At 33.4% G+C, this 14,911-nt stretch overlaps 2 protein-coding genes across 8 annotated transcripts in view; one reads left to right on the top strand and one right to left on the bottom strand.

Annotated features, from left to right (window-relative positions):
- The window catches only part of LOC115237225 (laccase-1-like), a 13,950-nt gene extending 4,854 nt beyond the window's left edge, over window positions 1–9,096 (bottom strand). The window contains exons 1-3 of one of the 5 annotated variants that reach the window (XM_029810124.1): window positions 8,775–9,096; window positions 871–938; window positions 282–571 (exon numbers count right to left, since the gene is read on the bottom strand). In XM_029810124.1, coding sequence (XP_029665984.1) covers window positions 282–571; window positions 871–938; window positions 8,775–8,911 — 495 coding nt within the window. In that variant the 5' untranslated portion in view covers window positions 8,912–9,096. Of the gene's footprint in view, window positions 1–281; window positions 572–870; window positions 956–1,007; window positions 1,031–3,503; window positions 4,408–5,173; window positions 6,544–8,774 lie in introns of those variants that run through there. The other 4 variants (XM_029810127.1, XM_029810126.1, XM_029810128.1 and 1 more) reach the window with 4 other exon arrangements.
- Window positions 9,097–10,347: 1,251 nt separating this feature from the next.
- Window positions 10,348–13,363, top strand: LOC115237230 (E3 ubiquitin-protein ligase MSL2-like). 3 transcript variants are annotated; one of them, XM_029810132.1, is made up of 4 exons: window positions 10,348–11,143; window positions 11,256–11,491; window positions 11,899–12,099; window positions 12,192–13,363. In XM_029810132.1, exons 1-4 carry the CDS (start codon window positions 10,522–10,524, stop codon window positions 12,462–12,464), a joined length of 1,332 nt encoding a protein of 443 aa, XP_029665992.1. In that variant the 5' UTR covers window positions 10,348–10,521; the 3' UTR covers window positions 12,465–13,363. The 3 variants fall into 3 exon arrangements, with proteins under 3 accessions (XP_029665992.1, XP_029665994.1, XP_029665993.1); XM_029810134.1 differs by having other exon boundaries at window positions 11,256–11,419; XM_029810133.1 differs by having other exon boundaries at window positions 10,348–11,110.
- Window positions 13,364–14,911: the final 1,548 nt, after the last annotated feature.

A 14,911-nucleotide genomic window follows, 5' to 3' on the forward strand; every position in this document is an offset into this window, starting at 1 on the left:
AAAATATAAAATATAATTAAAAAATATAAAATATAACCAGATAAAGAATGACCAAAAAATACATGGATATACAAGACTGAACATTCATTTTATAACACTAGGTTCAAGTTTATGCAAAAATTTATCCGCTTAATTGGTATCATAATCTTGCGAAATTCTCAACATTTTACGTAAAAAAAAAAACCGATAAAAAAAAACAGAGCAGGTAAAGATAGAGACACAAGCGATCTCTGATGAAAATAGCCCCGTAAAACTTGTCTCGCAATCCAACGATCACGCACCTCGATCGACGGACCTGGCATTTGCCGGTTCACGACCAAGAGAGATCGCTTTACGCCATCCGCCGGGATGCAATGAGGCCGAAAGCAGTCCGTAATATTGAAGGGGCAGTCGTAACAAGCTTTGCTCATCGCGTAATAAGACTCCAGCTTAAAGGTATAATAACAATCCAGAGGTGCCGCGCCATCCTTGCACGTTCGCCGACACGCGTGACGCTTCCAATCGATGCTGTCGGCGATCTCCGGATCGATCGGCGACAAACCGAAGTCATCGTACGCCGTTATTATAGTTTCTGAAATAAAAAAATAACGATTTAAAAATATTTCTCTATCTAAAACTATTTTTTTTTATTTTTACTCAAATATTTTTCCCGGACAAAAATTTATAAAATATTTAAAAAGCGCCCCGATTGCTCTTTTCTTTCTCTTACAAAGGCTTCGCTTTTGTTGCAAAATAAAAAATAGAGAAAACTAAAAGCTCAGTATGCGCAAATCATATATGCAAAAATAGAAGTGCAATAAAATGCAATCACAAAATACAATAAAAAATCAAGGCACAGTTAATATTAGATGTAAAAAGGATCGCACTCACCTGATTGGGTTTCACGAACGACCAGTTGAAGCAGGATAAGTAACACGTTCCAGATTATCATATTCATTCTGTAAGACATTTTATAATTCAAGGAAAGATCAGACATATGTAAAATGTAAATTCAATTCATTACATACACATTATCGTATAAATTAGAATACTATATATTATGGAGATAAAATCTATCGATAAAGATAACTGATATATACGCAAATAGATTCAAAAGATATTGTGCGTCCGTGCGTTTGATGCGCCTTATGTAATGCGTGCATGTAAGGCTGTAAGGCGTTTAGCACGTGATGGTTTATAAATCTAACAATAAACTTGTTAGCTTAAAGCGCTGTGTATGTGTATGTAATTATTGTGTAAAAGATAACACTGAATTAATATAAATCGAAGAAGATTTAATTGTCAATTTTTGCGAAGTTGAATGTTAAATCCGAGAGCGTTTAAAAATGTTTGCGTTTAAAATTTTTATATTTCTTTTCTTAGAATTATTTTAAGTACATCATACAAGCGATTAAGCAAATAAGCTAATAATTTTTTTAATGTCGTCGGTGTGAGATAAAGCGTTATCTTAATATGTTTTGTAATATCTTTTTATCCATGTTAGTCGATTTGTAAAAAATTATCAGTCTACTAATTAAAACAAATTATCTTGCTAATACCACTTTTCCGGTTTCTCGATGATATTATATTTCTGACCTATATATATGTAGAGATAATAATCATAGATTTCGCACATAATTGATTTACAGAAGTAGGGAATCATTGAAGAGGCTATCGCTTAACCGACCGCTGAATTTCAATGACAGCTTCGTTTGTATTTTATACTCTCTACGTTAAAGTTAATAATAAAACGAAACATTATCTCATACACGTATTTCACACACATATACACATACACATACGATTAATGCAAAATGATATTTTTTTCCCTGATCATGATGAGAATCGCAATTTTTTACTTTTTAATCTTTCGTATTATGCAGCTTTATAATTAAATATCAAATAAAAAATTTCGTAGAAGTAATGTTATGTACAAATTTCGTTGAAATAATATTATATATACAAAAAATATAATCTAAAATTTTATCTAATTTAAATTTTATTTTTTAAGAAAATAAAATTTTTTATTTTTTATTTTTTTTTAAATATATCTTTTCTTGCGATTTCAAACTTTCAAATTCTATTTTAAATTTTCTTTCGGATAGTACTATGAAATTTCTTGAATTCTTATTATATCCTACAAATTCAATATACACATACTATTGATAAATGTATTTTAAGATAAAACCCAACACAAAGTAAAATGATTAATTCTTTCGCAAAGAAAATTTCGTTTAATTGCCGCGAACAGATATAAAACCGCACTTGGCGCTTCAAATCACCCATGCTGCAATGTCGAAATCTCTCTTACAACACAACATATACGCATCGTAACTTTACGAATTTGGCACAACGCGCACCTGCACCTACATTACCTGTAGCACGAGACAAAGCTGTTATCCGCAATTGTGCCCATAATCATCTTTCTGTTATTGTAAACATAAAATTTATTGCGGATTCAAACAAATCTAATACAATCTTTTTTAATCATTTTTCGATGATAAAACAACTTTAAATATTAAAGCAATTGGCAAAAATACATATACATCTTTATTATATATGTATATGTTTATATCGATAACATTTTTAATTATTAAAATATTGCCTACTCGCATACAAGACACTCTCTATGTCCGATTTTTTAAATAAAGTTTTTATATGTATATCGAACCACGTGATACAGACACCTGAGTTCAATATTTGTGTATTAACCAAATAATTAGTTTTAAAATATAAATAAATATAATATATCCAAATTATACATAAATATATAATTCAATTATTAACAATTTTATTTTTTAACTTTAGTTTTTATTTTTTTAAATAGTTTATAATAAAATCATAGAAACTTAAAAAAAATTATAGAAAAATCTATTTGTGCCAGTAGAGATTCAAAGAATGCTTATGAAATATTCTCTGGTCTCCGCAACAAAAGTTTAAAGGCACTGATTTTATTTTAAATGTACCTCGATTTTTTACTTTTTGATTTTATCTCTCTTTAGTTTAAACATGTAGCGATAAATGTAATGAGACGCAAGTAATTTTTTATTTTTTATTTTTATTGCAAGTGAGTTTTTTATTTTGGATCATAAAGTTTTTGAACGTAACGTGGTATTAACAGTGACAAAATAACGTGCGAAACGTACGAAAAAATTCTTTAACATTTGTTGTAACGGAAAAACCATAGTTTTTTATATTTAGCTTTCCCGTTACAAGAAAACATCATCTCCAAGTGTTATTTGAATGTCTATATTCTATATAATAGAAGTCATTAAAGATACTTAGGAATTTCAAGGATATTTAAGCAAGCCAAATCCTACGTCATCCTTAATATTAAAGCACGTGCGATAATAATACCAATCGAGAAAGTTTCAAAATTTTAAAAACTAAACATTTTAATTATTTTCATATTCGATATTTATATTAAGTACTTTAAAAATACCTCTATTTTTCTTCATTTAATCTTTTTCTAAATAATAAAAAAATAAACTTAAGGAATTTCTCAGATTTCTAACGCGACGTACCGTATCATATTCTCGAGATGATGAAATAATCCCAAAATAATAATCTTTAAAGTACGCAAGTATAATTTATAATTGCGCTATTGCAACTGATTCGCAACACGTGTCGTCGGGCGTTCAACTCTCTGGACACGGCTAAAATTCGGGCGCACCATGTCACAAACTCGCGCGTTCGCGAAACAACGGAAGCTGCTCTGTCTCTTCCGGCTTTCGACGAAAGCGACGCGGATACACACCACCGGATGACGGTTTCACGGACGTTTTACGAAGGACTGGACTGAAATCGCGCCACTCGCTCGTCTATATGATACAGGAGATCTCCCGCGCGGAGGTCGACCCCACGAGAGCGGACTCGAGAGGGGTCTCCTGTGCTTTACCTGGACAGTATAGAGGATAAGTATGATGCTGTCGTTAGGATAATGATACGAAGGATACAGGATATTCGCGAAATCCCCCGTTTACGGTTCCCCCGTCAGTTTATGCGACCAAGAACTATATGTTTTTCCCGAGCACGAATTCGTCAGTGGACTTTCCACTCGTAACCCGAAACTCGTTGACGAGCAGCAGGTAAGTATACGCAGAACCGGTGTGTACCTCGATATTCCTTTTTCTCGTAGAAATTAATGCGAGAAAGATACTCAACAAATACTTTAACGTCTGTGTAAAAATAAAAAAGGCTTCCGGCAAACTAAACTTTAAAGAAGAAAATATAGATGATATTCCTCAGCTGATTTCGCCCGGCCTTTACTTGAACGGAGCTTTCATTCAAAGAATGTTACGAAGATATGTTAAAATGTCAATTGTGAATGCCCGAGAAAGATGAGCTATCTCGATATTTTCGTTGAAAAGAAATCGTTTGGAAATCATCTCAGGATATATTTTAAGGTAAAAATATATTTAAAAAAGAAAGCAATAAAATCTAATAAAAACAAATTAAAAATTTATATAATTTCTCTCTCTTTATCATTTCTTTTTCTCTTTTTCTTTCTAATTAGACTCATTTTTTGCTAATATAAAACGGTATTTATCTGTTTAGATTTTAATTATATATATATATATAATTAAATGATTGAAAATTTGTTTTAATATGTATATGTCTTCTTATATAATTTATTTATGCAAAGCAATTAATAAATGATAATATCACATATTTTAATTTTATTTAAAAATGATTCTAACATATTTGTATAAATTATACGTAATAAAGAGAGAACAAAGAATCATAAATTATAATCGTTTAGAAATATCGCTTAGCAATGTAAAAATTTTAAATCAAGATATGAGTAATCTTGCTTTTATCAATAAACAGCTTGTTTGTACATTAATATTATTAAAAACGAAATAAGAGACAAAATAGAGATAATTTAAAACATCAGATAAAAAGACCTCTTATTCACCATTAGGCAAAAACATAATTTAAAAGAACATAATTAAATAATTATATGAGTAAAAAATTGCGTGTAAATACAAAGAAAAATAGAAATTGCACTAAACATTATTTTTTATGTCTACGCAATTTTTGCAACGATGTGATATTTTAACTTTTAACATATTGATAGAAAATTCAAAAACGCAATCTGTTTCAAGATCTCCGAACAATAACTTCTTCGGAAACGTTCTATCAAGTCTATCTACGGAATCGCGAATTCTGTAAATAAATAAAAAAGGCTTACTTAATTAATTTTCCGTTAATATCACAATCACTTTCGATGTCAAATTATTCAATTATTCAATTATTCACTCGTCGAATTATTGTCTTCTCGCGTTCACCTAATCGGGAAGAGATCACTAACTACGTGACATCAATGTCATTGTTTCAAATTCGTAGCTTGATAAACTGATATCGAAAATGCAGTAACCAATATTCCTGAAGCTTATCATGCCGATTGACGTGACATTATTCACAATTCGTTCATCGTTGATACTTAGACGCAACTGTGTTATGAAAACGCGACGACGAAAAACACACCGTGAAAACTCGATGATGCACTCGCTGATGAATACGTATCGCGAATGTATGCGCTCCTTATTTAAGTTTAAAGGAAAGCCACCGTTATCTTTGGTGAGATTGGGAACTTAATACCCGACAATAATGCGATAAGTGTTGCTGATTTCGTAAATTTCATAAAGAATATTACTTGGGCACATCGCGTCACTTTGACACCTCATTTTACAATTATGACACGAGTATTTATGTTGAGTCTATGAAAGCGCGATAACTTATGCTATATCAGTGACGCAAACCATTATGTGGAATGTCTGCATCTCTTCTTTGTCGAATTTTTGCAGTCTCAATTAACTTTCGTGTAGTATCGGTATATGATTATGATAATTTCAGCTGCTAATTCTTCGGGAATTGATTCTGACAAAATATTTCTCGCACACAGAATATTTATAGTTCTTTTTTAATATTATATATATGCATATATCGCGGACATTTCGAATAATTCGAAAATAAATAATAGTATAGAAAAAAAATGTTTTGCGAAAACTGCTGATGCAGATTAAACGCAAAAGCGACCAAATTTCATTATCACAATCAATTATTTGACGTTATATCAAAATTCTTGTTGAATAAATAAAAAAATCTTGCCGAGTAAATCTCTTTGCAAAAACACAAATTAGCTGCTAAAACAAATTAAATTTGCTTTAAAAGTGAAAAGTCAAATGCATTTCGCGATAAAATCGTCACTTAATGATAAATGAAAAATCAATCAATATGTTATTGTAGCGAATTAATTCGCGGAATTAATGAGATTATATATTTCCAGTAAATAAAATTGATATTCTTAGCAAATCTTTTTGCTGTCCACATAATAAATATGCTAAAAATATATACGTTTAAGTCTATGAATTGTTCTGCAACCCGTTAATCGCCAAAGTTATTATCTTTTTTACATAATAAATACACTGTCTTGAAACATGTAAAATCAAATGTATGACGCACTCGTGCGTTTTATTGCGCGTCGAGACGATATGTTTTATCAATATCATCTATAATAAATTCCATTCTATACAAACGTGTTTCCATGATTTATACACCAGGATCTATTACACATTTATACATATACATGTAATAAACTAAACAATGAAATACATGAGACATATTAATCACATGTGTGGTATTTTCTGAAAAGAATTGTTATTTTCGTAAAAGATTAAAGCGCGTATATCTTGCGATTATATGCAGATAAGAGTAGACTTTGATATATATTGAGATATGTCTTAATTAATGCGGCAATTGTGTAAGATTACGCCATAATCGACATTTATAATACCAAACGATCAGCTTGCGTAATCACAAAGGAGAAATGGAGCACGAAAATTCATATATTTTTTTTAAACACGATGTGCGTGATGATAAGAAGAATCTCTTTTTTCATGAAATTGAAATCTTCGTCGATCGGAGTGTGATTAAAACTGCAAGAAAATGAGTAAAGACGCGGAAAAAATATTATAGTAAAAATTACAATATAATTTTTGTAATCGTGGAACATACTAACATATAAGAGAAATTACGATATTCTTATTCAATAATATTATATATGTATTATATTTTACAAAGAAATATTGTAATTATTCAAATATTTTGATGCACAAAGAAATGCGTAATCGTTAAAGAAACAATAAAACAAATGCATAATTTTTTATTAATAATAAATATCTAAATGTCATTATATTTCAACTTTACCATAAATATTGTAAAAGAAAATATATTTTTCATGTAATTTGTACTTTAAAAGTATCGAAACGGAAATAAAAAAAACAATACTAGGTATTGTGTATGAGTCAAAATCTATTTTTGCCTATTTTTATTCGTCATGTTTTTATGAATAAAACATTGAATCAGATAAAAATCGATTTGCATTACTTTAGCAAAAGTCCCACGAAACGAGCCCCGAAGGGAATTCCCCGTCCAATCTAACGAAAAACCGGTAATTACTAGCTCGCGTCAATCGATCGCGATGTTACAACAACTTCCTAGTTTATCTGATATAGTCCGTCTAATTACAATCTACAATGTGGATAATTTTCGCTCCATCTATATATGAATTTTTCGACCAATTATTGTCGGATTTACTGATCATAATTAACCGCCATCCTGTCTCAATAATTTTACAACAAATATTATCAATCTTTATCATCGCGCTTGTTTCTCCAAGATTCAAACATCCTTTATTAACAGAAAATACTTAATACCTTTATTACTATGATTATCTTGTTTCTATTAACTCAATCTTCGAAGAGAGGAGGGGAAAAGGAAGCGAGTGTATATAAGACGTAGCTAAAAGAAGCAGCAGATCGATTCTCAAGATTAAATCCGTTGGATGAAAAAAAGGAGAAAAAAAAGAATTAATGCGCTAAAACGCTATGAAAGAGAGAGAGAGAGAGAGAGAGCAAGATATTACATAATTTTTGGAACGGGCTCGATCGCGAAGGTCACATAATGAACGCGTAAGGAATAACGATACAAACTGATGAATGCAAAGAAAGAACATCGTGCGAGCATGCACGAGAGGCAAATTATTATCTACATTCTACGAGACGATCTTACCCAACTGCAGCCAAGCGCGCGATGGGCCATGGCCGCAAAATCAAGGGATGTGGAAAGTAAGCGGAGTCCCGATGTCTATATAATGATGTTTGTAGAAATATTACGACACGGCTCGACATACATTCCTAATATTTTCCGAGTTTCCTTGTCTCTCGTAAAGAAGCGTCAAGTCAGAAATAGCGAGGTCAATGTGGCTGGAGTGTGGGTGAATACTGATACATATTTTAGTAATCTGTTCATTTTGCATTTTAAGATTTGCGTTTCAAATAATCTGTTATATGAAGAATATTCTGTAGCTCATTGCGTTATATTCCTTTCGTTACAATATAAAATATCTTGTTTTCCTCTTCTCGCGATATCGTGTGCGTGTGTTTTCATTTAAATACATCAATATATTACATATGCTTCATACCTTTCCATTTCATATTTTATATTCATAATTGCATCGCTAAATATGTTAAAAAAGATTGTCAAACTGAAAATGTAATATTTTTCAATAATATAATCGACAAAATTGTCGCTTTTTAATTATACGTACGATATTCAATAAATAAATAATTATATCCGTTTTTAATAAGATTCATCATCAAATAAATTTTATATTAATTTTGAAAAGGATTTATATCACTTTTAATTTAATTTAAAGCATCCACTTGTTCCTTTTATTTATATACACAGTGGGGAGAATTAATTTAATATATGTATTACTTCAATCTCACCTGTAAATGCACATCTCGACGGAAGAGGGAAGAGAAAGTCTGGCCCGAAATGTCTCGGTGACAGCATAATATTGACGAAAACTACGCATTGCGTGAAACGGCATCGCGTAATAACGTGCAAGGACGAAAAAGAGCATTCCCCTCGACGTCGCGCGCTGTAAATCATCCGTTTAACAACACCGCATCGTAACCATCGTGCCATCTTCTTCTCGTATAAATAAACACCTTTCTCCGTGTATCTCTCTCTTGGTAGTAATGGTAACCTGAAATTAAATTTCTATGTTAGAAAAAAAGTAATAAGGGAAATATTATTCAAGAATCGTAAATCGTAGTTAACGTAAGAGATTAATAAAAAATAACATACGGAGCGTTTAAAAAAAGCAATACTTGAAAAATATGTAAAATTTACACTGAAATAAATAAAAAATATTAAAAAAGCTTGTTTGAAAAAATAATTTAGAAAAATGCTCACCACACAAGATGAGAGGGATCTAAAATATACACGTGAATATGAATATTCTCTTCTCACTTTTTTATATTCTACTGTACTTTATTAAATTATATCATCAGCATTCGTGTTGATTCCACAAACCTAAAGATAAATCACGAATTTTATGTATACAGTATTTATTGTAACCAACGAAGCAATCGTTTGGGATCATGTTTAAGAGGATGCCGGATTACCGACAGAATGCGAATATTAGTTAAAATGCAAAGAGCAGAAGTGTGTGTAGAGCAAAATGGTGGTCACTTTGAACAATTTATAAAGTAGTTTATAAAGTAAATTATTGTTTAATTATCGTTTAATTATTGTTTAATTATCAATAAATAATATTATCTTTAATAAATAATATTGTTCTTATTTTATGCAATTTTGTTTTTTCGCTATAACTTTGAAACAATCGACTTTAGGGCATATGTGTATTAAGACTTTTTGACTTAGAATGACAAAAAGAATACACAGTTTCAGTGTGGACATCGACGTTGCGGGAACCCTGTATATATATATTGCATTAAATAAAAATTAATAAATAATTTGTAGAATTAGGTTTTCATTGTTTAATAAGCATTATGTTATTTACCTATTTATACAAACAAACTCATCTTTCTTTTAAATTCAATTTATCTATCTCTCAATAACAATTAATAATTATGCTTGTATATATTTAATATCCTTGAAACAAAAAATGTACTTTTACTGATGATCAGTAAGAATCAATCGCATTATGCACACATATATTACATATTACACATTACACATGATTACAGGGTTACACGCTACACATGACATTGGGTCTGTTCTTTATAGCTGAACTGGCTGCACTAATTCAGAGTTTATCTTTTTCTCTCCCCATTGGAAGGAGAAAGATAAGCTCTGAACTAGTGCAGCCAGTTCAGCTATAAAGAACAGACCTTTTAATATAATAAAAATAAAACGATGATTACAAGACGGCAGTCGCGTTTGAAATGCGCCTGACTTCAGACGACACGAGATACCCGGCGCGGAAGAGTACACGTTGCGCCCTCTCTGCGAATGCGTCGGAGACGCGCGTCACCGACGAAACATGGCGTATGTTTTGTTTGTGTGCGCGAGGATGGTTACGCGCGGAGTGTTTAGCAGCGGCTGTTCGCCCCAATAATTTAAGAATTAGAATCCGCGGCGAGTTCGGACTTCGGTTGACAGGTGTGATCGGCATCGCATGTGTCCGGATCGGCGCGCGGAGTGGACGTGTTGCGTGAAAGCGCGATGAACGCGACGAGCCTGTACGTGTCTACGTGTCGACTGGTGCTGCAGGCAGACGCCGAGGATCCCAACTCCTGGACGGATCTTTACAGGCTGGTGCCGTATCTGCGGCAGAGTCTCAGCTGTACCGTGTGCTCGAATCTCCTCATCGAGCCGCACACGCCGACCGAGACCAACTGTCAGCATCACGTGTGCCGCGGATGCCGCGGCGGCCGCAAGAAGCTAAAACCGTCATGCGGCTGGTGCAAGGATTACGAGAAATACGTGGAGAACGTCCAACTACGGATACTGCTGCAGTGTTATAAGAAGCTATGCGAGTACCTCACCAGCACCGGTATCTATCGCACCCTCCTGCTGTCCGTGACGTCCGCGAACAGCGCTACCACCAACGGGGCACCGTCCACCATCGGTGCCACCAGCCTCATGGAACTTATCCAGGAAGGCGCCGGCTTCAAGGACGAATTCAAGAGCAACGCCGGCTTGTCCAAGTCTGCGTACAGTATCCTACCATGTGTTTACACCAGCACCACCTCAACGCAGACACAGGGAAATAGCGTGCAGACCACCGAGGCGATATCCCAGAGTATACCTGGTGTGTACCGTCAACACCGTTCTCTTAAAACAAGTATTAACTCGAGTTATAAATGAATAATATATAAGTAAATATGAATGTTATTCGATCAGTGAATAAGTAATACGTAAATAATAATCTCTATTGTGTCTTATTGTCAATCTAGAATCGCCAACGATCCGTACGGTATCGAATGGATCCTCTATATATTCTGTGATGTACGCTGGATCTGGTAATAAAATTACGATAAAACGTAAAGCGGCTGCTACAGAGGACATGGATACGAGTCAACAGGAGACGGATGGGAGCCAGCACAGCTCTGTAGGAGGGGTAAAATGCATTCCGTCTTCCCACCTTAGATATGGGACCCCTTCTGAGAAAAAATCTTCAAAAAGCAGCAAAGTAATTTCAATAGATATTCGGTTAATCTTACGCCTTACAGGATTATACATTGCATTATAATCATTATTTAAATGCTTAAAGATGTGTGCGTCCTCCATTAACACTTCTTGTAAGGTACAATGTGATTTTTCTGACCTATTAACAATTATATCTGAACTTGTGATTAACCATTATATATATCGCTCTTATTTTTATACTAATACTAGTTTTAAAGAAATCTCGAGACTTACGTTCGCCTAGGTCCCATAAGAAAGATTAATGCAGATGTTTGTCTTTTTTTATCATGTTCAAGGAGATATTTGTTCCAACTTTTAATTCGGCTACTTCTGCATTGATCTATAATATTTAGTTTTAGACCTGTATTTCTTTATGAATATTAACAATAACATAACATGCTTTGTTCTAAGCAGTCTTCAGGCAGTTTTAAGAAGCCGAGGTCAAGTTCAGCTAGAAGTAAAAGGAAAGGATGCAGATGTGGCAATGCCACTGCAATACCTGGCAAACTTACCTGTTGTGGTCAAAGGTGTCCTTGTTATGTGGAAAGTAAACCTTGTGTAGAATGTAGATGTAGAGGTTGCAGAAATCCTCACACGGCAGATGGATTAAAGGTGAGTTAATTTGCTCGACTTAAAGCTCGTCATATATTTAATTTTTGTCTTCTCTGTTTTCAAGCATCTTATATAACTCTTATGTATTTCAGATCCGTCCACATATACCTGAACTTCATAATTTACAATTGCAACTGTCCACCTCTTTGGATTGCGACGCACTAAGTGGAGACCCTCTGGGATCTGTACCGCAGTGTCTATCGACGTCTCCTACAACAATACAAGTTTTAAATGTGTATTCCACTCCGAGACTAGACATTGACAATGTACCACAAAACTTACCTGCTGCTTTGTTAGTGGGGGAAGATGCTATGGTGAGTACTGAAAGTGAAGCAGAAGATAGTGATATACAAATTGATGTGTGACATAGTATTTAAATGAACATTGCAAAAGTGATAACAGATACCTGTGGTAACAGAGTATGGCGAGTGCGCCTCTAAGTAGAAAAGGACGCATCGTGTAAATAGCTTAATTGATACTGATCTGCATTGAAAATTATAAGAATCAAAAATATGCAATTACAAATTTGCAATGGTAATAGTAAACATATATATATGTATGTATGTATGTATGTGTGTGTGTGTATATGTTTACTATCACTTATATATTTGTGTAAATATTTTGTACATGACATGAAAAAACTGTGAAAAATTTAATTAAATATTTAACATGTTCCCTGCCACGTGGGTCAACCATACTGAACTTTCTGTTCAAGCCGTTTAATATTTTTGCTATTAAATGTAATTATTATAAAATATTTTGTAAAATCATCTATTGATGCTTATATATATGCATAGTGCAATTATCATACTGTATATGGAACGCATACATTCATTTCTGATTATTAATTTTAATTTAAAATTTGACTGTAACAATAATATTGTGCATGTAAAATTCCAATTTAATTTTTATATTCATGCTAAAGAAATGGACCAAAAAACGGTCCAAAACGTACATTTTTAATGTACTCTTGTTAATAAAAATTTAATAATTATAAGTTTGCACACCACTACCCGCGCCTTGGCTCTTATCTGTCAGTATTCCCATTTAATTGTTTGTACTTTGATCCTATTGCTGTTATTTTTCTTTCTTTTAATTTTATAGCGATGATGTAACAATAATGTTCGCAATCTTATAAATATTACATGTCATAAGCAAAGTTATTAGCCTCGATAACGTGAGGTGACCAACGCGACGTGAACGGAAAGTCGAGACCAAAAATCGGTTTGGCACAGAACATGTTAATCACAATGACAACAGTCAATTTTGTCTGTAAAATTAATCATTGTTATGATTTAGCATCTATTATTTTATTATATATAATGCGTTATATGCGTTAATATATTTTAAAATTGTGCAAACGCTCATAACTTCTACTGAATATTGATCCGTTAATTGTATAGTATAAAAGGCAAGTTTCATACATAAAAATATTTCTCACGTGCCGATTGAGTAAGTATATATATATATATATATAGGGTGAGTCTACCTAAGACCGGCCACCTGAATAACTCCTACATTTTTGGAGATAGGAAAAAATGTTTGAAGTAAAAGTTGTGTGGTATCGAGGGGGACATCTTGCGGAGATGATTAAATCCCCCTCGCTTCACCGCCTTAAATCCCCCCCTCGCTTCACCAGCTGGAGGTGCTTAGGAGATTTGAAGGTCATCTTCACATTTTTAAATGGGATCATGCATTTTCGAACACCTACGATTGAAGTCTTTTCGAAGACAGTTTCAATGGTCATGGATATTCAAGATCATGGATATGAAAAAAGTTGAAAAACTTATCGCGCCATTACTGCCGCCCACACCAGTTTAGTGTGATTAGTTGTTACTCTAATTCTTATTAGACGTGTTCGGAAAAGGCGTTACTCGACGTTAGAGGAGATCGTGCTTCCATTAGGGCCCTGAGAAGGATTGTTACTCTGTTTGCGGAATGCTTTACATTTGATTTGTATGGTGGCCCTGAAAAGGGCCGTTTGGTATCTCGAATTTATCTTCGGCGTTCACGCCAAGTAATTGTTGGCTGACTCGCTGACTTCACTGGCCCCCAATGTGCTTCCTCGAGGGAGATGCTTGGTCGCTGTGCCTGCTCCTCGGTCTGCGTTCCCGCGTTTGCTAGTGGTCTCCCAGTCGCTGGAGTCGGATTGCGTCTCCTTCTCCGCGGTGGTTGTCGGACCTATCTGTACGCCGCGGTGTACCCGGCTGGTCGATATGGTTTGCGTGCTCCGATTGTTCTGGCACAGAGAGGCCGGCAGCGGCGAGAGGCATGCAACACTTGATTTTTTTAAATGTGTATCTTTTTGAATGCCTCAATAAGATATTTCATTTCTTCATCATTAGTCTTCAATAAAACCAATTTTGGTTTTCTGCGAATAGATTTTTGTGAATAATTGCTTGTTGGACTCTTAATATGACTACAGGAACTTCTATTATTGAATTGTTCTTCTAATTGTATAATTTGTAGACATAATTGTCTATTTCTCATCTTCTTTTTTTCCCATCAATCTTCATATTCTTTTTTATTTTCAATAAATATGTTTTTATCATATTCTGTGGCATGCTTAATATATTTAATACTTCTTCAGTATCTGTTTCCTCCATCAAGCTATTACGTAGTAATAAATGGAAGCATTTAAATTGGGCATTCCATCACGATTGTCTAAGAGAATGGCTTCAACATTCAAGAACATGCCCGGATTGTAGAAGGAGATATGAAAAAAAATGTATCTCACTTTTTGCGATGATTCAAATCTAATGGACAGAATAAATAATTTAATTTTGCAATTAGATAGAAAAAATCAAGATTT

The sequence above is a fragment of the Formica exsecta genome, unplaced genomic scaffold (assembly GCF_003651465.1).
Source record: "Formica exsecta isolate Colony F162 unplaced genomic scaffold, ASM365146v1 scaffold282, whole genome shotgun sequence".
In the NCBI taxonomy this organism is placed as follows: domain Eukaryota; kingdom Metazoa; phylum Arthropoda; class Insecta; order Hymenoptera; family Formicidae; genus Formica; species Formica exsecta.